This window comes from Hydra vulgaris, chromosome 12 (genome assembly GCF_038396675.1).
Source record: "Hydra vulgaris chromosome 12, alternate assembly HydraT2T_AEP".
Taxonomy (NCBI): Eukaryota; Metazoa; Cnidaria; class Hydrozoa; order Anthoathecata; family Hydridae; genus Hydra; species Hydra vulgaris.
The window spans coordinates 32,092,274-32,116,675 of NC_088931.1; the positions used below are offsets into that span (position 1 = coordinate 32,092,274).

Below are 24,402 nucleotides of genomic sequence, written 5' to 3' on the forward strand. Positions count from 1 at the left end.
TTGCTGTTTAAAATATTAGCTAACATGTTTATTTTCTAAAACAAATCATTTTGGGAAAAAAACTGCTTGGTATTGCTTGAATTTAATCAAAAATGCCAATTCTGACTGGAATATAAAATAGCACAACACACTCTTTTGTTGTAAAATAATCTGATAACGGTAAAAATAATTGTGAAAATAGCAAGCGTTGGTTTTTTTTTTTGCTGTTTTATTCGTTTTATGTTAGTTCGTATTAGTAGGAGACATTTACATATAAAAATGGGACGCAGAAAGCATTGTAGTGCAGAAAAACGAGAACTGATCCGAAAGTTGATATCAGCAGGGAAATATTATAGAGAAGTTGGTCGTTTAGTTGAGTGTTCCAATGAAATGATAAGAAATGCCATAAAATTTCAATAAAAGCCTGAAACACATGGTCAAAAACGTTCTATTTCAACATTGCTGGCCAATCGCTTAGTCCGACACGCTAAAACGGAACCTTTTAAAACAGCTACCGAGCTGAAAAAGGACTTTAACATTGATGCAACAGTACAAACAGTTTGGAGTTGTCTGCGAGTTAATGGATTAAAAACCTGTAGCCCCAGAAAAGTTCCACTTCTAAGTGCCAGTCATGTTGTAAAGCGTATTGCGTTTGCTAAAAAACACTCAAATTGGCCACTCGAAAAATGGAGGATGTTTTATGGACAGACAAAAGTAAGATTGTGGTTTATGGTGGAAAAGACTCTCGGGCGTATGTCAGAAGACCGCTGAATGCAGAATACAATCCAAAATATACCATCAAAACTATTAAACATGGAGGTTGTAGTATAATGATATGGGCATGCTTTTCTTATTATGGAGTAGGGCCCATTCATCACATTACTCCTTTTTTGGACCAACACGTTTATGTTGATATATTGGATAAAGTGATGTTGCCGTATGCAGACTATGAAATGCTGTTGTCCTGGATGTTTCAACAGGACAATGACCCAAAGCACACTAGCAAGAAGGCGAAGAATTGGTTTGAGAAGCATAAAATGAACGTTATGGAGTGGCCAGCACAGTCGTCAGATCTTAACCCAATCGAGAATTTGTGGGCTAACGTGGTTGCTGCTGCCAAACCCACCATGAAGGTCACTTTGGAACGTAGTTAAGGAGACATGGAGCAAAATTCTGCTAAAGCGATGTCAGGACTTGGTTAACTTGATGCCAAGACGTTGTGTAGCCATTGCCAATAAAGGTCACGCTACAAAATTCTAATATGTTAAGAAATAACTAATATTTATTGTAAAATGTTTAAAACAGTTGATCTCATAATATTTCCTTATTTTAAAGTACACATTAAAACTGTAGTGCTATTATTTTTTTCGTGTTTTATTTGAATTTTTGTTTAATAAATGAATACTATATATTAAAACTTGTATATTTTGCTTTTTATAAAAATTATAAGCCATTTTACTTTTAAATATGTATTTAAAAGATTTTCAAATTATCAAAAATAGTTAAAAATTCTAATTTCAACCAATTTTTGGTGGTGGTGCTATTTTATTTTTTGCAGCTGTAAATACCTAAATCAATCCAATGTATTTTGTGAAATCTTTCCTCAACATTTCATTAAAAAAATTCAGAAAAGTTGTATTATCTTAAACATAAGCAATCTTGCTCATTACTGTGATATAGTCATTACCTTTTTCCTCTTTCTACTTTTTTAATCCAGGCTTTTGACTAAATCCATTGTTTGACTAAAACTTGACTATTTTTTGTTTAAGTTGAAAATAATTTATTAGACTTGAACTGACTTAGTCCTAGGTATTCACCAAATCTTTTTTCTCTGATCACTTTCTGTTAGTTTCAATTAGTGTTTTCACAGAAGCATGTTTGGTAAAGTTTAAAGTATGTATATATCTATATATGTATGTATATGTATATATATATATATATATATATATATATATATATATATATATATATATATATATATATATATGTATATATATATGTATGTATATATATATACGTATATATATGTATGTATTTATATATATATACATATATATATGTATGTATATATATATATATATATTTATATATATATATATATACATATATATATATATATATGTATGTATGTATGTATGTATGTATATACATATATTTATACTTACATACATACATACATACATACATACATACATACATGCATGCATATATATGTAGCACTGTAGTGCCAAAATCGTTTGGTTAATAAAAATCTAAATAAAATTGTTTGTTTTTTTTTAATTAAAAGGCAAAAAAATTTAGGAAATATAGATTTAAGACAAATTTTATTTTTGTAGGAAATCTATGTAATTAAATACTTAACATAATAGTTTGTATAATATAAAGTGGTGTAACATCAGCGATGTATCCAGGCTGATTTTGATACGGGTATACCAGCGATGTATCCAGGCTGATTTTGATACGGGTATAAAATTTGCACCATTGAAAAATTGTAAAATTGCTATGAAAATGTAATGAAATATTCTTTATTTAAAGATATCAATCACCTTTGGGTCTTCTTGAAGCTTAATTTATGGTTAAAATCCTTTTTTTTAAGATTTTTCTATTAAACTCAGAATTTCTTAGATTTGTCTATTAAACTATACAGAATTAATGACTAATTATCTGACTCTGACAAAATCTCAGTAATTTTTTGCTGATTTCTTTGTGACAGGCTTTTTCGGTGTTAGGTATAATTTCTGAAACAATAAGATAATTTTTTGAGGTATTCTTCAGGTTTTGATGTTTTGTTCTTACCAATATTATGCAACATTATTAGGTGCGGATTTAACTTTGTGCAAGTTTTAGATCTGTTGAAATTTGATGTATTGATACATTTTTTAAAAATTAATTCTTAATTTAAGGTTTGTTTGTTTGATTTTATTTTATGTAATGTTTCATTTCATTTTATATAATCGTGAAATATTCATTAGATATGAGACATCTTGCCAACTTTTTCTTGATTCTTGACACATGGGGTGACTTAAACAATATTCAACAGGCGGTGGGTAAAAATATTTGATCTAATACATGTCAATATAATCTTGATTAAATTAAAAAAAAAAAAAATGAAAATTAGGTAAACAAAATAGAAAAACAAAAACAGTTACAAAATGTTTTAAATTTTTTTTTGCATTTAAATAAATTTTATTGATTGAAAAAAAAAAAAAGTCTATCTATATTTCAAAAGCTTAATTCTGTTTATTGAGATCATTATAAACAGTTACAAAATTAGTAACTACTTATAATTATTAAAATTTGTGTTTAAAATTATTAAAATTTGTAAGTGTTTATGAATTCATAAATAATTTTTTTGTTTGTAAGTTCATAAATAAAAATATTTAAAAAAAAACTATTCTAAAGTTGTGTAGAAAGTAAAATACTGTTTTAGAATAAGTGTTAATAATAATAATAATTTTAGAATCAGTGTAGAATAACTTATTGCTTTGTTTTTATTTAATATTTTTTAATTACATAATTTAATATTGTGTTGGCTATGTTTTTTTAGCAAATAACATTTGTGAATTAAATACGCAGTTTTTAAATTAAAAAAAAAAATTATGTTTATTAGATTTTATTTATTTATTGATTTGCAATTAAAATCTTAAGTTGTAGTACTAAAGTAGCATTTCAGTAAGGTGTTTAAAAGTAATAAGAATGTCCCGTGGTGTTAATTATTAAAAATAACGAATTAATAAAAGAATTTTTTGTCTTACATTATTCTTTTTTACTAGTCTGTTATGTTTGCATTAAACAGAGTGTTTTTAGTTTTACTTGAAGCTATGTTTATGTGACTGAATCTATTTTAGCATGATGTTACTCATGTAGAATGCTAACATATTATTATGTATGACAAGTAGGCATGGGAGTACATGACACTTAAATGTGTAATATTTATTTATTTATAGATAAGTTATTATTTTTCGATGAAAATCTTGTGGCGTACGTTTTTATGCTCAATGATGGCGGCATTGACAATATGGTACTTAAACCCGTATGGAAATGGTCATCTTGTAATTTATAGTATTGACTACAATATTCCATGGAACTTATTTGAGATAATACCTTTTATTCTGCTCGGAATCTATGGTGTAATTGAAAATATTTTCTTATTTTAGGTTAATTATGTCATAGATTTGAATTAAAGTTTAATGACTACTTTTGTATTATAGGGATGTTTTGGTGCTTTTTTTATTAAATGTAACATTTTTTGGTGCAGAATGCGAAAAACTAAAAAGTTTGGAAGTTATCCCATGACTGAGGTTTTATATAAATATTTATATAAAGGTTTCCATTTTACTTGAATTTTGTTATGTATTTAAACACATATATAATATGTGTTTAAACACATATATGTTGTTATGTGTTTATACAGACATATATTGTTATGTGTTTACACAGACATATATTGTTATGTGTTTACACAGACATATATTACTATGTGTTTATGCACATATAAATTGTTATGTGACTATACACATATATTGTTGTGACTGTACAGATATATTGTTATGAATTAATGCACATACAAATTATTATGTGTTTATGTTTTGTTTTATTATGCTTATTATGTGATTTGTGCTTGTGGTTCACGAGATATTGCAATTTAAGTATTTATCAGGCTTCGCATAATGATTCAGTTTTCATGACGTTTAAAAAAAAAAAAGTTTAATAATATAAGAAATAGCAATGGCGAAAAAAAGAAAAAGTAATTGTATAAAGATAAAACTTAACCTTTATCCAACAGAGAAATGGCTAACAATCCTTTTAAATTAAAAAGCTGTCTGGTCATCTTATATTCTGTAACTGTATAGTTTTATTGTACCCCCAATATTGACCATTTTGTTGGAATATTGATCACTTTCTCACAAACTTGTTGCACTTCTCACAGGTTTGTTGGACTATTGTTGAAATTCTCTAAGCTAGTGTGAGAAATTAAACAATAGTCCTTTTGAAGGAACACATAATTTTTTTTCTTATCAAAGCCATCAAAGTTTCATCAAAGCTTTTGATACTATTTGTTTTATTTCATATTTTTGTGAGAGAAGATTAAGATAACTTTCAATTATTCTAGTTACTTTACCATTTCATTGATGCAACCTTTTGCTTTCCTTCTGAGCATATATGTTTTGAAAATTTCTAAAGATGTTTAGAGGAGATATGTTAAAATCTATAAGATCTTTTTATTGATCTCATGTCTTGTTACTTCAAATAATAATACAAATTTCTCATCTTGTTCAGCCTAACTTTGTTCTTTGTCTGTACATTTGTATAAAGCTTTTGTTATGTTTTTGAAAATATATATTAAAAAGTATTATATATAACAATAAAATGATATGTTTAATAAAAAATTTCTCAAACTTTACAGCAGTTACTGGTGATTTTCTTTGTGCATCGAATGCATCAAGACAAGATTTCTGTCATATAGGATATATTTTCAAATATTTTGCAGAATATCTTTCACATAATATTGTTAAGTTTGATAATCCAACGTTACAGCATTAAGATATAATTGTTTTTTATTTGTTGTTTAAAATTTCAACCACAATTTTTTGTCTTTTGCTTGAGATGATTGAGTTTAGTGACATTAGAGCTTGGCTCTAATAGAACTTATCTAAAAAAGATACTTGGCATGTAAAGTAAGAGTAAAACAATACTTCTTTTTTAAATAAATTTCAATAGAAAAAAAAGTTTATAAATAAAAATAATTCTTACATTTTTAAATTCCCTCTTCAGTAAAATGCTCTGTACCGGTAGATATTGCTTTATTCAAGTAAAATTTCACAAGTGAGTTTTGTTTTTTAACTAAAGTTTTTATAAACTTTTTAAATTATTAAAATTAAAAAAAAGTTACTAGAAAATACACTTCAATATTCTATTTAGTTTTTATATAAAATTATATAAAAACAGGACTTCCTAATATATATATATATATATATATATATATATATATATATATATATATATATATATATATATATATATATATATATATAGATCTATAGTTTGTTGGCTTTGGGAAGAGCGGAAGGAAAAAAGTGATTCTTACGCCAACACATACGTCACTTTTAATTACTTTTGACTTTCGTCCAACATTTTCGTGTTGGACGAAAGTCAAAACCATTAATTTAATTACAAATTAATTGTTATATAAAAAAACCACAAAAACGCAAATTTAATTGACCAGAATGTTTTTAAAAACATTCTGAATGTTTTTAAAACATTCTGAATGTTTTTAACAATATAAACAATGTTTTTATTTTTATTTTTTTTAATAAAATGTTTTTATTTTTATTTTTTTTAATAAAATGTTTTTATTTTTATTTTTTTTACTGTAAATCATGCGCGGGGTGTTGCTACATCGACTATCTTATAGCCTGACTCGCAAGGGAGTGCTGCTACATCGACTTACAAATAGCCTGACTCACAAGGGAGTGCTGCTACATCGACTGACAAATAGCCTGACTCGCAAGGGAGTGCTGCTACATCGACTGACAAATAGCCTGACCCGCAAGGGAGTGCTGCTACATCGACTGAGGGTTTGGTTGGGGCAGGCAGTCTATCATTATTAAAAAAAAAAAATTCTGGTCTTGCATTTTAATTTTTACTTTTTGTCAACAAAATATGGAAAAAACTTTCGGACAACATCTAAGGGTTCTATATATATATATATATTTATATATATATATATATATATATATATATATATATATATATATATATATATATATATATATATATATATATTTTTAAAGAGTCTTTCAACCTAATTTAAAACTTAATTAGAATTCTATTTGCATGTTCTTTTATTATTTTTTTGAAATAATAGTTTTACATGTTTCAGTTGTTTTTCTGGTTAATAAGTATTATTAAAAGTAAATAAGATATTGAACTCAAAAGTTAAGTTATATAAATTGATTGTTTTAATTTTTTTAAATTCTGCATCAAAAAAAGCATTCTAAATGTCTGTTTTCATATTTTTGCTATTGATATGAAAAAGTGTCATGAAAACCAGGTCAATATTAAAATTGCAATATCTCAGAAACCAATCAATATTTTGAGCCTAATTTTTCTGTGTGAACTTTGTAAAATGCAATAGCCAAAGAAGTGTAAAGAAAATATGAGAACCCATTGTTCAAAATTTCAAAACACTTTGGCTAATTTGATAAGAAATTAATTATGCTGAATACTTGTCTATAAAAACACAACATAAATCCTGTTTCTAACTAATTTCTTTAACTTTTAATTGATTTTAATTTTCTTTTCTAATAATTTTATTTTTTAATTCTTTTTAATAAGATGATTGATTTTTTTTATTTAGGTGTTTGTTTTGACCATCTTTACTGCATTAATTTCTTATCCAAATGAATTTACAAGAATGTCTATGTCGCAACTTATATATATGCTCTTTCAAAATTGCAGCCCAGATGATACAAGCATTCTCTGGTAAATATTTAATGATAAAATTTAATGTTTTAGAAATTGTAGTTGTATGTGTATATATATATATATATATATATATATATATATATATATATATATATATATATATATACACACAACCACAATGAAACAGTCGGTGATGTCCAGGGTTACATTTAAAAAATCCTGCATTGTCCAAGGTTTTATAGTTCACAAAACCACGTGATTCCTTAATACCGCATATATTGGTTGAATAAAAACCCGCTGAAAAAAGTAAACAAAAAAAAAAGGTAATGATAGTCCGGTGGTTACAGAAAAATCAAGAAAAAGAAAGAATAATTCCAAAAATAGAAAAAAAATACACAATTTATCGAGCCACATTATTGGGGCAGACTGTAATTGTATTCGACTTGCTTTACATTAGTAGTGAGGAAAGGAATGAACTAATTAAGAACTTTAATGAATATTCATCTAAAAATAGTCAGGACGCATACTTATCCACACTAATAAAAATTCAATACATTAATAGAAGAAGACCACAACAGAAAGCAGATAAAACTTACTTACACAACTTTTCATATTCTTATTGTGTTAGAGTGTAAAGAGCACAATCAGCTATCAAAGTACCAATCTGCAATAAAGCTTTGATGTCTTTTTTTGGAATTACAAAAGCTAGAATCGAATCAATAAGAAAATCAGTTGCTACAATTGGTTAGTAAATAGTTAAAGACGCTATTTATAAAATTTTGAGTTATGAACATATATATATATATATATATATATATATATATATATATATATATATATATATATATATATATATATATATATATATGTATATATGTATATATATATAAATATATATATATATGTATATATAGATATATATATGTATATATCTATATATACATATATAGATATATATCTATATATATCTAGATATATATCTATATATATCTAGATATATATCTATATATATCTAGATATATATCTATATATATATATATATTTGTGTATATAAATATTATGTAATTTTGTTCTTTTAGGTTGCCCTCCAATGATGGTAGAGGCAAACATAAAAATGGGCCACAAAAATTAACAGAAAGTGATAGTGAAGCTATCCAAAAATATGTATCTTCTTTCATAGGAAGGTCATCTCATTATGCTATTGAAAAATTTACTTATCTGAAGATCTAAATGTCTCTTAAATGTTTGTTCATTTCTATATGGAATGCGATCGTGACATGGCAAATGTTAACATTAAGGCTAATGTTGAAATTCCTAAAGATTGGTGTCAGGTTCTTAAAATTTGTAGAACAAGACTTTCACCTTTTAATGTAATTTTTTCAGATATTCTGATTACTTGAAATGATATTATTAGTGGGCATGTCCGATAAAAACTCGACCAGTCAGAGAACTTATCAATCAAGATATACACCCTGCACTGCTTCTCTTTCATAACAACTGGAATGGCAATATTAAAAATCTTGTTTTGGTAAAAGGTAGACAAAGTTTTCAAAAAGAAACTGCTCTCAATCTGTTCAATATGTATTCCTCAGTTCCACCAATAAGTACTGCCAAGTATAACCGCTTGCAAGTTCTGAAGCGCCTATGTAAACCTGATAATCACTGTTTTTTTTATAATCTTGTTACTTCTAACAAAGGAACACAAGATTCGGCATCAGATGATTCAGATATTGATTAGAAAAATGTATTTTTATTATTGTTATGTTTCTCATTAATTACATTTTGTGCTAAAATTTGACTTAATTAGATAAAAAAAATCACTCCACAATAGATGTTAACAAAATGTAATAACTTCCCATAGACGTTTCAGCAGGATAACAAAAAGAAACTAGCTAAAGAAACAGTAGGGTCAACTGTCATTTGAGTCCCCTTAAATCATTAAGAGCCCAATTTTTAGATATTGTTTTGTTTTTAAACAAAAAAGAAGGGCTAAAAATAGTATTTACGCCATTTAAAAATTCCAAGGAAAAAGTCAGTGATGTCCTTTTATTGTTAATGAACTTTAGTTTCCAAAAAAAACATTGAAAAAATATTTATTTTTATTTTTTAATAAATAATCTACTTTATATATATTTATATAAAACTAAATTGGATTGTATAAATAAAATTTTAAAAAACATTTTGAACTTTAAAATAAAAATGCGTAACTTAAAAATATACAATATTTTTAGTTAGGCGTTGATTTTCTAAAGAACACGTAGTTCTATTTATACAGTTGCAGTTTCTAACATTATTGGTATTTTTATTGTGCAAAATGTGTTGATTGTATATGACTGGATAATAGTACTGATATTTGGCATGCAGCTGTAAGTTATCTTGTGAAGCTTGTGGTACACTGGAAAAAGTCAGTTAAATTCAAGAAATGGTTTCCTATTTTGGTGACAACGTTCTTACTGAAATTAAACCATATGATGTTTTGTTTGTGTCTATTAGTATCACGATTAGTTTTGAGTAAATTTAAATTAGGAGATATTGGAGTTTTCAAAAATTACTTTGCTGGAGGAGTTTGATGACAATCTTTGTTCAATAGAGATTACCATCTGTTTTAAAATACTTGCTGGCTGATTAGCGCTGACATGAATATAGTTTAACAACCTTTTAGGTTTATGGTTATTATGGTTATTATTACGGTTTTAGGTTTAGGATTGAAGCTGCAATTAAAGCTAAGGTTTAATGTTATATCACTATTTTAATGTTGCATTGAATAGAAATGTTAAGGCTGTTACTTTTGAATATCTAAGTTGTATGTTTTTTAACTTTTTTTATTTGTGGACTGCTAGCATTTTTAATCAAGACCCAAAATCAAACTTGTTATAAAACTAAGAAATTCAGAAAAGCAGAAAAATTTCAACCAACTCACATACCTCAGCGCCATCAAACTCTCCCATGGTGACATCAAATAAATCATCTGATTTTTTTATCCAAGCTTCGATATTATTAAATAATACGGATTTACGTGGGTGAAAAATCAAAGATTTGTGCTCTTTAGCGATGATAATATAATGTTCAGCTAAGCAAATAGAGTTGATAAGAAGCTTCTCATTTATAGGTCTGTTATATGTTATTTCCAAAACTTCTTATCACAAAATGTTAAATACTTTTAAAAATAAGAAAAGTATTTAATATTTTGTGTTGAATACTTTTGAAAATCTTATTTTAATAATTTTTTTAATTTTATTTAAAAACATTTTATTATTTTGATTCAAGACATTATTTGACTACATATAATCATTAGTTAAAATATATCCGTTAAAAAAGGTATAAAATATGGTATATAATTGTGAAAATAAACATCAAAGCCATAAAATTGATAGCAAACTTCCTATATATACAAAAAGAATTATTTTAACAAATGTCAAGTATACCAAAAGAACCAGTAAATTTATTTAAATGGTAGCAGTCATTTTAATATAATTTAACTTGTTTATTCATATCAGGTTTTTTCCACCCCATATGAATATTTTTTTTTAATTTTTAATTTAATTTTATTATTGGCATGATCCAAAGTTTAAAAACATTCATCCTATAATATTTAAGTATCGAATTTAGTGCTGCTACTCCTTCTGCTTTCTTTATTTATTTGTGTGTGTTTGACACAGAACTCAAAGCATTAAAGCCATTTAAAGCTAAGTTAATGAGAAAGAGTTGCAGCACTTTATTTTATAAAAAAATATGAATGAAAGTGTTTGCAAATATCTATCTTATGTAAACTTCAAATTATATAACTTGATATATATGTTGAAACTTATATCAAGTTTTACAGTTTTACTATTATTTTTAAAGATTGTTAAAAAATTCATCAAACAATACGGCTTGTGTGCCGAAGTGGTTAGCTTTCAGCATTCTAAAATGAAATGATGTTGTTTAAAACTTTGCTCTTCCACATTTTTTTAAAATCTTTTTCGATTTTTTAAAATATAAAATAAAACATTTTTGAAGTTCTATAGATATTTTTACTTTTATAAAGTTGTACTTTTGTTTAAAATTTTAAAGGCAGCAATATCTTCTTATTTTTGATTATAGCATTTATATGCTTTTTAATAAAGTTATTCAGTAGTTTGTTTATTAAATATTGTTGAAAATATTGTTGAGTGTCTAGTGGCCAAAGTGGTTAGCTTACTGCACTTCCAAAGTTCAAATCCTGTCACCTGCACTTTTTTTTTTTTTTAAACCTATTTCAGTTTTTTAAAATACAAAATAAAAAAATTTTAAAGTTCTAATGACGTTATATACATTACGAATATATTACAAAGATATTAAACGAAAACATTTATAAAGATATAATATTTTAGATATTAACATTTTATTTATTTTAGATATTAACATTAACATTAGATTTTAGATATTAACATTAACATTTTATTTATTTTAGATATTATTATAGATATTAACACAAAGGTATAACATTTATAAAGATATAATATACTATAACAAACAAAAGGGAGATAAGCTTAAAATTTCTATAAACATCAGGTAGAAAGTTTTTGCTTATATGTCACGTTAGAAATAATGTTATTAATGAAAATATGCTTAAGTAATTAGTTTAGTCTGAACGTTCAACTCGTATTAAATAGACAATTTTTTTCTTATATGAAAAAAGATTTTACATTCAAAATTTTATTTTCTTCAAAGTTAATTTGCTGAAAAAATTTTAAAATAAGAAGGTATAAAGTATTGAACATTAATTTTAACTCAAAACAAAGATTTTACAGATTTTTATTTTCAACCACTTAATAAAAGTTATTGAAATAAAATGACTATATAAAAAAAAAGTATAGAAAAGGTTGGTGTGAAATAAACTTACCATGACTCATATTATACAGGTCATGTTATATGCATTATTTCACATATTTTTAAGTTATTTTATTTTTAACTGTATTTTAAACTTTTTATACCAGTTGTAATTAAATAACACATTTCAAACAGGTATTCTAAATATTATTTAGAATACCTGCTTTGGGTACTAATTAATGTGCAATGACTACCGAAGCATTTAAAATATTTTAAAGTTGATTTTATTATAAATTATTTTTTTATTCATAACATTAAAAGGTAGACAATATGTTTTTCTAATGCTTACTAAAAAATATTGAAGTAAGGAATAAGTATAGAAATGGTGTAGAACAGACTTATGTCATGTATTTTTCAGGTGTGGACATCTAGCCACTATAGTTTTTGAAACATTTTTCTTTTGAGTGAAGATGCTTTTAAATAAGAGAGTTTTTATCCCTTCTATAATGTTCATTCATTCGTGTCTCTACGTGTGTATATATATATATATATATATATATATATATATATATATATATATATATATATATATATATATATATATGTATGTATGTATGTATGTATGTATGTATGTATGTATGTATGCATATATGTATGTATGTATGCATATATGTATGTATGTATGAATATATGTATGTATGTATGCATATATGTATGTATGTATGCATATATGTATGTATGTATGCATATATGTATGTATGTATGCATATATGTATGTATGTATGTATGTATGTATGTATGTATGTATGTATGTATGTATGTATGTATGTATGCATATATGTATGTATGTATGCATATATGTATGTATGTATGCATATATGTATGTATGTATGCATATATGTATGTATGTATGCATATATGTATGTATGTATGCATATATGTATGTATGTATGTATGTATATACACAACTCTTTTAAAATTGTCAGTAAGTTTTTCCGTAATCTGATGGCATCAAAAAAAATTAAAGAACAATACCAGAATAAAATTATATTTTTAATAAAATGATTATTTTCCTAATCCAAATTCTTAAGTCAATGTTTGTACACTCCAGTCTAACATGATGCTCCATCTTGTATGAATATTTTTTTCTGCTTATTTAGAACTTCTTCAATTAATGTACCATTTCTTTTATTAAAGTAAAAGACAAGATTTAATGACTTTTTATATTAGTCCTGTTTAATTAGTCCTTTTACAATCTACAATTGACCAATGCCTTTCCCATTAAAACTGACTAATACATGAATTTAGGAGGTTTTTTTATTGTCTGGATGAAGACTTTTATTGTCTTACAATCTTTACGAAAGCTTTCATCGGCAGCCCTTTTGACATATTTTTTTTGAGTCATACTTTTCATGGTAGAATCATTATTAAAGCACCTTGAGAAAATGTTATCACAAAATATAACGGCTAATTAAGAAAAAAGTTCTTAACCTTGTGTTCAACAACTAACCAAATTCCTGCCATCATCAGTGAAACTGATAATTTTTTGCCCAATCAAGCCATTATTTTTTCTGGTCATGGTTAATTTTGACTTTTTTTGTTGGTCTTTTATTTCTAATTCCCAATCCCTATAAACTTCATCAAACTGTGATTGTTACAATATTTAGTCTTTTAACTTTTATTTATATATATATATATATATATATATATATATATATATATATATATTTATATATATATATATGTAAATAAATAAAATATCTTTATACTATCATATATAGTATTCAGGGGTGTACCCTCATGGTTGTCCGGTGGCTCAGGACAACTCGTTTTCTCCAAAGGCAACTGAAATGTTTTTAAAAATGTCTATCAGTAGCCCAGGACTACCAGAGAGGTTTGTTACATATTTTGATCTTGATAAGTCAAAACCATATTTTGATCTATGAAGGTTTTATTCCTTGCGATTATTTAAAAGAAAACTTTGTTTAATAATAATAATACACTTAGGTGCATTATAAAATTTTACCAAACTTAACCAATAAAAGCTGACACACAATTTAATATTTTGAAGTGTGACCGTTGGTTTTTTTGAATGTTGTTGTTGTGTTTTGAAGCACGTTTCTTGTCAATTTAAAATGAGTTTTGAAATTACATTTTCATTCAACTCCAAATGCAAAATGCGTTTATAAGATTTAAAAAATGATGCGTTTTTTAAACTTTATAGTTGCATTTTGAATAACGCAATTGAGTTATAAATAACACTGAATCTCTTTTGTTTTTTATTAAAATAATAAATTTTTATTTTAACTTTGTCAAACAAATTAACAAAGTAAAAAACATTTGCTTTAAAAAATCATAACTAGAATGCAAGTCTTAATGAAAAATTTTCAAAATATTAAAAAGATAATGCATTAAAAAATCATAACTAGAATGCAAGTCTTAATGAAAAATTTTCAAAATATTAAAAAGATAATGCATTAAAAAATCATAACTAGAATGCAAGTCTTAATGAAAAATTTTCAAAATATTAAAAAGATAATGCATTAAAAAATCATAACTAGAATGCAAATCTTTATGAAAAATTTTCAAAATATTAAAAAGATAATGTTTTTAAAATTCAACTAAATTGAATTTGGTTGAAGATGGAGAGAGAATAGTAGAATATTTTTCTATTTATAAAACATTTCTTTGCAATTTCAAAATTGATATCGACTACAAAAAAAATGACGATCTTTAATCGATTTAATTAAAATATTAGTTTACTTTTAATTAAACCGTTTTTTTTTAGACTTTTATTAGTATGACATTAAAATTCTTTTTCTTCAGTATTTTCACCCAAGAAAAATACCAACAAAAAAAAATATTACACCGGACTACTAAATTACCAATCCTCAAATATATTTAATCAATCTAAAAATGAATATAAACTAGCACTAAAAAATAGCGGATACAAAAACTGCTTCCTTGAATATCAGATCAAACAAAAAACACCCCAAAAAATCGTAAGTACAACATCATATGGTTCAAACAAACTTCATAAAATCTTTAGTTGAAACACTGTAAAGGTAAGCTACAGCTGCACTAAAAATATCGAAAAAATTATTAAAAACTACAACAACAAAATTTTCTTTCCAGAAATTGAAAATAATAACCCAAAATGCAATAGCCAAAATAAAGTAGAATGTCCCCTGAATGGTAAGTGCAAATCTGCAAACATATACAAATGCATCATCGCAGCTAAAAATCAACCCAACAAAGTTTATATTGGGTTAACGAAAGGTGAATAAAAAACCAGATATAACAATCACATGTTAAATACAAAAAGTCCACTGCCCTGTAAATCTACATCTGGATTTTAAAATTTTTTTTAACAAAACTCTTATATTAACATGGTCTATTTGAAAGTCTGTACCCCTCTAATCAAATATTTCCAAAAGGTGCCCACTATGTTTATATGAAAAATTAGCTATTATATCATATTCAAAACCTGAGGAACTGCTAAATAAAAGAATAACTATATTCCTCTACTTCATATATCTCTAGACTAACTAATAAATTACTCACATACACAGCTATTGATATTGATATTTCATAATATTATTTATATTTTTTAATCAATTTTTAATTTTATATTTTTTAATATATAAGTAATGCACATTATCACAAAAATGAATATTTTTAACAAGCATTAAGCAACTAATAACAAATTAATAATTACATTAACTTAACTACTAAACAATTTCCATCCCGCAACAATCTAAAATGCAAACTGTAATGTCTACTAAACAAATCATAGGGAAATTAAATTTTTACTACTTGCCTTAAGATTGTGGTAGCGCATGAAACTCACAGTTGTAATATTATATTATAAACATAACCATTTAGCTAATTCCTGGTACTGCGGTTAACAGTTACATAAATACTGTACATACATACAGTCAGTTTTAGGTTGTTTTTTTTTTAAAAATTGTTTTGAAAACCGGAAAAAATATTTTTAAAAAGTCTTTTTTTTTATTATTTGATAGACTGCCTGCCCTAACAAAACCCTCAGTTGATGTAGCGGCACCTCCTTGTAGCAGCAGGCTACAAGATAGTCTATGTAACAGCACTTTCTTGTAGTAGCAGACTATAAGATAGTCGATGTAGCAACACTACGCACATATTTTACAGTAAAAAAATAAAAATTGAAACATTTTTTTTTTTTTTCTAAACATCTTCCAACAAGGCTGCAAGCAACCACTAATTAGAGTTAAAAGTTACTGGAAGAGAAAAAATGAAGATTGTAGAGCAAAGGTAATGATTGACAGACAACTTAAAAGATTGCAAATTATATGAATCAGGAAAGCAAGATGAAGGAAGCGAATTCCAAACAACTGATATTCGAAGAAAAAAACTAGGGAGTTTTTGGAGCACTCAGGAACAGTCACAGAAGAAGGATGAGAAAATAATGAATTTGATGATTTCACAGTCACAAAAAAATGACTACCTGTGTAGTCATAACCACTCCTCGAGACTAAATACTTTTAGATTTAAATTCACTAACTTCAATTACCTATATTTTGACATACAACTGTCCCATTAATTGAAAATAGACAGAAAAAGATTATTTACATTATTTTGGAGCACTTAGGAACAGTCACAGAAAAAGGATCTTATGACTTAATGAGACTTATTTAATGATTTAATGAGACTTAAGACGAGTAACATGAGAATTTTAGGCATGAGAATAAATTTTAGTAGATGGCACAAGAGACACAGCTCTTTAGAGCAGTGCTCATTATAGTATCTGTAGAAAAGAGAAAGAGAAGCAACATTATGACGATGTGATAATGGTTGGAGGTTGGCTGCAACAGCAGGTCCAACTATGTTTACAATGGGTTTTTGCACCTTGTCAGAAAGGGAAAGGGCATCATTAGAAGATCAGCCCCAGATATGGTAACAGTATTCCATACAAGGCGGGATTTGAGATTTATAGAGATAGAGTATAGAATCCGGAATAAGAAAGTGTAGAACTCGATAAAGAGATGCAACCTTAGCAGATGCTAATTTTGCAATTGATTTGATATATGGTTTCCAAGAAAGATTTGATTAATCCTAGAAGATGAAGGGTAGATGACTCATCGAGTACATTACCGTTCATAAATATAAGAAGATCTATATTATTGCGTCAACGATTGGCTGAAAAAAATTGAGTTTCATCTGAATTAAAGTTCACCAGCCACTGTGAGCCCCATGCTGTAGCAGAAGTGAGATCCTTTTCATGCTCAAATGCTCCCTCCAAGCAATCAGAGAGTGTTGGCTTCTTATCATAACAAGAATAAATGGTAGTATCATCAGGGAACCTTAATGCCACCTTAGATGTGAGAATATCTGGAAGATTAGTAATGTAAATTAAAAAGAGTATAGGGCCATGGATAGAACTTTGAGGAACCCCTGAAGTTACAGAATAAGGAGAAGAGTGCTGTCCATTAAGGATAACTTTTATACAACGATTGGAAAGGAAGGATTCAATAATCTTAAAGATGTTACCAGATACACTGTACGAAGAAAGCTTATGGAGAAGATCAACATGCCAAACTTTATCAAATCATTGCTTTTGAAATGTCAAGAGCAATGGCCTTAATCTCTCCACCTTTATCTAATGCACGATAAAACCTATCGGTTATTACTGTTAGCAAATCAGCTGTAGAACAAGAAGATCGAAATCCATATTGTTGATCATAAGTTATTAGATTCAAGATAAGAGATTAAGTGTTTTTTAATAAAAGATTCAAAAACTTTGCTTGTGAAAGGAAGAAGACTAATGAGACAGTAGTTAGACGAATCAGATCACTCTCCAGAATTTTTGAAAATAGGGATAACAGATGCAGCTTTCCAGCAGGCTGAAAGTATAGACAACAGCTCCGGAGAACACTTCTGCAAGACTATAACAGGTATATTGTCCAGGCCACAAGCTGTAGAAGAGTCTAAGCAGGAAATCACTTTAGATACAGAAGCTGGATACGAATGTCGACAGTGGGTCAACCTGTTTGACGACTATATCAGGTAGAACGCATTTAGTGGAATCAAGAGATATTAATGAAAATAAATACTAAAGACAAGCTTATACTGTTTTTTTTTTACCACAAACTGTATATTTAATGCCTTTACTATAGGCATATATATATATTATATGTATACATATTATGTATATATAATATGTGTATATAATATGTGTATATATAATATGTATGTGTATATGTATATATATATATATATATATATATATATATATATATATATATATATATATATATATATATATATATATATATATATATATATATATATATATATATATATATATATATATATATATATATATATGTATAAGGAGTAATTTAGGGAAAAAAAGGTATAAAGAAGCAGAAATGTATATATGCTTTTGCTTCTTCATGCATATATCTTTTCTTTTACACATTGAGCTAACTAGTCGGTTTGTGCTACTGATGCTAGTGATAACAGAGCTATTGTTATTGACCAAGGCTACTTATCTCATAAAATCTTTATTTCTCTTTAGTGATTACAGTTATATACTTAATCGCAATCAAACTATTAATAATGGGTTTTATCCACATAGAATATTGGGTCCTGGTGTTTATGAGTCTATATGGAAGCTGGTTGTTGCTACTCTTGTAATTTCTATAATGACAGTTTTAACATTTGGTGTTAAGGTGTGCTAACTTTTTGTAAAATTCTTATTTGTATATTATAATTTCTTAAAATTGTTTTAAAGACTAGATTTTTTTGTGAATCATTTTGTTATAGCATGTTTAATACCTTTAAGTACTGATAAGTATTTCTTTTTTAGCATTTATTAAATTAGTTTTATTGAGAAGACATTGTTAAGCAAAAATGTTATTTTTTAAGCTACCTGCTGGTTTGTTTGTTCCTAGTCTAGCTGCTGGAGCATGTGCAGGGCGTGTTATGGGTATTGGCATAGAAGCTCTTGTTGAGTAAGCATTAATATTACTTTGTGTTATCAGGGTTATAGAACCATGTTTATTCTTCTAGGTAATATTAGTAAAAATTTTTATTTAAATTTTATACAATGTTACATATATTTCATTTTATACAATATTTTACACAATGTACAAAATTTTATACAATATACATATATTTCAATTCCTGAATGAAGCTTTGAGTTATGTTTCAATATATAAATTATATATATATATATATGTGTATATATATATATATATATATATATATATATATATATATATATATATATATATATATATATCAGCCCTCGTAGGGTGGAACATGCTTACCTTAAAGTATTCAAAGTTAGCAAAAAGTTGTTGACCTCGTTTCTATGTTTTATGGTTACCTCGTTGTGGCAAAATATTTTTGCTGACCTAATGCCGATGTCTAAAAGTTTGATTTTTCCTGATTCCTAGGGTTGAATTATATATATATATATATATATATATATATATATATATATATAATATATATATATATATATATATATATATATATATATATATATATACACATACATACATTCATACATACATACATAACATACATACATACATACGTACATACATACATACATACATACATACATACATACATACATACATACATACTTACGTATGTATGTATGTATGTATGTATGTATGTATGTATGTATGTATGTATGTACACACATATTTATAAGAGGGTACCACTCAAAATCCAAATTGTTGATCGCTATTAGATTGCTGTTAGTTCAAAATCTATCCATCTATCCAAGAAAAGAAAAATGTCCTTGATGCCTACTTCAACAACAGTAATGGCAACAGCAACAACGTCAGCTTTCCAATCTGAGTCTGAGGTAGAATATCAAGAGTCTGAAGATTCATAAGAGCAGTCCATAAATACAAACAAGAACTAGAGCAAACCAAAACTGCAACCAAACTAGTAATATCTTCAAAGTTATTAACCAGCAAAACAGCAACCATTTGTCAACAGTTATCTCAAGACGGAATCAGTCACCTTCACAATCAGGTATATTCAGATCAACTATTAAAAAAGCTGTTAAACTTAAAAAAGAAGTGAAAAAAAACCTACATTTAGAAAGCTAGTCACTTCACTGTAAGTGAATGGTTTATTAGTCACCAAGAATATCAAGTGTTAGTGTTGAAGAATAAAATTGAGAAGTCAAATGACAAGCATTAGATCTACCAGACAGAAAAGCAGATACTATTGTTAAAGGTATAACAGCTATTCTCAATATTATCTTGGAACTTGTAAAGCACTACGAACACTTCAGGAAGAATTTCAAGAATGGTAAAGCATTGATTACTAAAACAGAAGGATGGCATTGTGATAAGAAGTTTTGATGTTATTCAACATAGATATTCCGCTTTTTTGAAGAATTTAAAGTATTTCCTAAAGTGAAGTTTCAGAAATTACATAAGTTAAATAATGCAAGATGGAATTCTCTAGCTCTTTTGGGGTTTTTTTTTCTACCAGAGAGAACAGACTCACTACTCAACATTTGTAAATTCATCTCATACAGATCGGTGAACCATTGTTTTACTGACCAAATGTACATTGCAGATGGTTATTGGAAACTATGTAGCAACTTACACATTCACAAAAAAGAGTTAAACTCAGAGAAAATTATCAGAACAAATCAATATGCAGAACAAGCAAAAATATATAAAAAATTTATATTGAATTTAACTAATGTCATTAAAAATCTTTTCAATATTCATTTAAACATTAACTTGGGCATCTTTCGTATTTAAAATCGTTGTGCGTGGTCGTATGTTCTACAGCACAAGCATAATCACCTCCCATTATTGTATTCTTTGCTGCAGTAACAATTCTTTTTAAAGACTGCATTCATTGTTCCATAATCCCTGCACTGAATACAGGTGGAATACGAATCGCATTTTTAAAATTACTTTTAAGTTTGGGCCAGATTGTTTCCACTGGGTTTAACATTGAACTGTAGGGTCCAATGTTAAACCCAGTGGAACAATCTTGTCATATATTTTCATATCAGTTAATGATATTAAAGTATATGAATTTCAAATTTGTATATTTTCAAACACCCTATACAAATGAGCGTGACATGGAGCATTGTCTGTTACGACAACCAAATCCTCTAAACATTTCTCAGGTGTAACCTTATGGTGAAACATAGCCGACAATTTTTTTTGATATATCTGCAATCAAATGTATGTTTGCACCTTTTGAAGCAGGTATTTTTATTGCTTTTTTTTCCCTGTTTGGCATATTCCTTGTTTTTTTTTTACAAAATAAGGTAAAAATTAGTTTTATCCAATCAAACTATCTGATGACCATTTGTGGTATATTCATTGATGTTCCTAACATATTAAGCTCTTTTTTCTTTGTTTTCATTACTGCCATTGTAGAAGGCTCTTTGTGCATATTTTTTAATGAAAACAATCTGCCTTTGACGATTTTATTGTACCGATGCTAATATTGGATTTATTAATATTTTAAATTTATCTTAATATTTTTGTTTTGATGGCCACCAATGTTAATTTAAAATCACTTTCAAACCATGTTAGGGTTTATTTGACTTGATCCTCAGTAAATTGTTTTTGTTCAAAACTACCATTTCCGATAAAATTTGAGTTTTTCTGCTGTAAACCTAATTGTAAGCTGTCACCTAAATGTCATTTCACTCAGCACATTCAACAACTCTTTTGTCACTCAGTGAGGATAAAATGTAATGTTTTTTTTTTTCAACTTTTGGTTCTGGTTGTTCCAGAAATGGGCGTAACCAAGTTTTACTTTTTCTTAACAACATATTGCAATTTCTTTTTTACATCTGTTTCTCAATTATATTTTAAGATTTTTTAACTTCATGTTGTGTTTCTTAATTACATATTACAATATCTAAATTAGATGTTGCTTTTCTCAATTATGTATTGTGATTACATAATTACCACTTTCATGTTCCCAATTACGTCTTAAAATGGTGTAGACTAATTATAACTATTTATAACAATAAAATCAATGGTTACCTTTTGTTATGGTTACCTTTTATATACTTGATTAAAGTTCTTATTTTATTTGTATTTTAATAATATTTTTTATCATTAATTTAAAACATTCTTCTTTGATTTTTTTTCTCACAATTTTTTTATTTAACTTTTTTATATTAAATCTTTTTAAAAAACCTCTTCAAATTTTTCTACCTTTTGAGAAATCATTGCAAATAATGAACGTTATTACCCTGTTTAGCAATTTAAATATATTGAAATTGCATTCATTAATTGCAATGATTTCTCAAAAGACAGAAAAGTTTGAAGAGGAAGAAAAACTTCTGAGGTTTGGATCTTTTTGTAACTAGTAACAGTCCAAGTTCAATAAGTTCTTGGTAATCTCCTTTAGTGAAACCTAACACTAGGAATTCACGGAAGCAATTTGTTAAGCTTTCTTGTTCCTTCTCAGTTTTTCTATGAAGTTCACGATAGAAAAAGTTTGGTTTATTAACTGGTGGAAGTTGCAAGTAGTGGTTCTTGAATCTGCAACAATTTATAATCATTTTGTTAGTTAAAGCCACTTGTATCTATTTAAGTCACTTCTAAGTCACTTGAGTCTATTTATTCAATTAAAAAAATATTTTTGTTCAATGATGTTGTAAAAGCATTAGGCTTATCTTGTAAAAATAAAATATTTGGACCGGATGAAGCCTCTATATTTAATGAGTCCCAACAGTAGCTAAACATGACTTCTCCTAAATGCCTGCGGCATGCAATACTTCAGAATACTGGATGCTGCTGTATTCTGTCCTGTAATGTAAAGTGTGAATGAATTAATTCTTTAATAAAACTATACTTAATAGCCTTGCAATTAGTCCATTACCTAAAACCTCTAAAGTATTTATAATCTTAGAGTTTATACAAAAATGATTTGTTGATTTGAAATTTAATACACTATTAGTATATCACAAGGCTAACCTGTATTCAAGGATGTTGTTTCAAAGACCATGTCTATGATGTTTTTGTCCCATTTCCAATCTATCAGTATATTTTTGTTGCAAAAGAGACAATGTTACCATGTTTTAGATCAGCTTTTGTGGTTGAACTTGGAAAGAGTGATACACCAAGAAGTTTAGTTCTATTGACTTTGGACTAAAACAGAAAGATGATCATCAGTGTCTTCGGAGTCCAGGGTAGCCATCAGTTCTCCGTCCCAATGTACCAACTTTTTTCAGAAACGAAATCCATTTGTCTTTTATTTGTTTGCTGATGGGGCAGTACTGATGCTTGATATCGATGGGGTGAACAGGAACTTAGATTTATCTTTAAAACATCTCCTCCATAGACAGATATCATCAAATGTATGAATGAATTCATCTTATTATTACTAATGCAATTCCTCACACTTCTCGCAATAATATTTGGATTCTTGAGAATATCATGTGGAACAAATATGTGTTCACCAGATTTAATTTGACTTTTGTGTCGCCTTTCAATTTCAGAGCAAATGAGTCCAGCAGTCCCCCTCAACCTCCCAACCGATTCATCACAAGAAATATTTGTTAACTCAAACTCAACAGTTTCTTTGAATATTGCCAAATGATCTCTTTTGAACATTACTGAATGATCTCTTTTGAATATTACCGAATGGTCTCTTTTGAACATTACTGAATGATCTCTTTTGAACATTACCAAATAGTCTCTTTTGAACATTACCGAATGATCTCTTTTGGGAAAAACTTCATCATAGGTGCTTTTCTGCCTTTTCTCAACAACTTTTACATGAACTATTCTTATAAAACTTCATGATAGCATCTAATGTTGACATAAATTTCTTGATTCCTGTGTTATTCAAATGCCTTAGATTTTCATTATATTTCATTAACTTCATAAATTCATTTTGTGCTTCGTTGAATATTTTGCCAATGTTGTTTTTTCCACTTGTTGGAGGGATATTTGCCTTCATATAATGCTTCAGAACATTACCAATTTTAAGAGATAATGCATCATTAAAGGTTAAATCCTTAAGGTTTGCAAGCAGACAAAGAATTACCTCATATGTGATCAGAAAAAAAGTAATAGCCATTGTTTTTAGGCCAAAACCTGCTACCAAAAACTTGAACAGCTGCCCACAACCTAATTTTGTTTTTTGGGGGGCAGCTGGGACACCCTAATATATATTTTTTTTTTCATAACTTTCATTATCTTT

At 27.1% G+C, this 24,402-nt stretch overlaps 1 protein-coding gene across 1 annotated transcript in view; it reads left to right on the forward strand.

Annotated features, from left to right (window-relative positions):
* Window positions 1-24,402, forward strand: part of LOC100205755 (H(+)/Cl(-) exchange transporter 5) — a 53,264-nt gene that overhangs the window by 16,512 nt on the left and 12,350 nt on the right. The window contains exons 5-9 of the mRNA XM_065812945.1: window positions 3,927-4,109; window positions 4,191-4,280; window positions 7,340-7,464; window positions 18,758-18,911; window positions 19,108-19,193. Of these exons, the coding sequence (XP_065669017.1) occupies window positions 3,927-4,109; window positions 4,191-4,280; window positions 7,340-7,464; window positions 18,758-18,911; window positions 19,108-19,193 (638 nt within the window). The remainder of the gene's footprint in view (window positions 1-3,926; window positions 4,110-4,190; window positions 4,281-7,339; window positions 7,465-18,757; window positions 18,912-19,107; window positions 19,194-24,402) is intronic.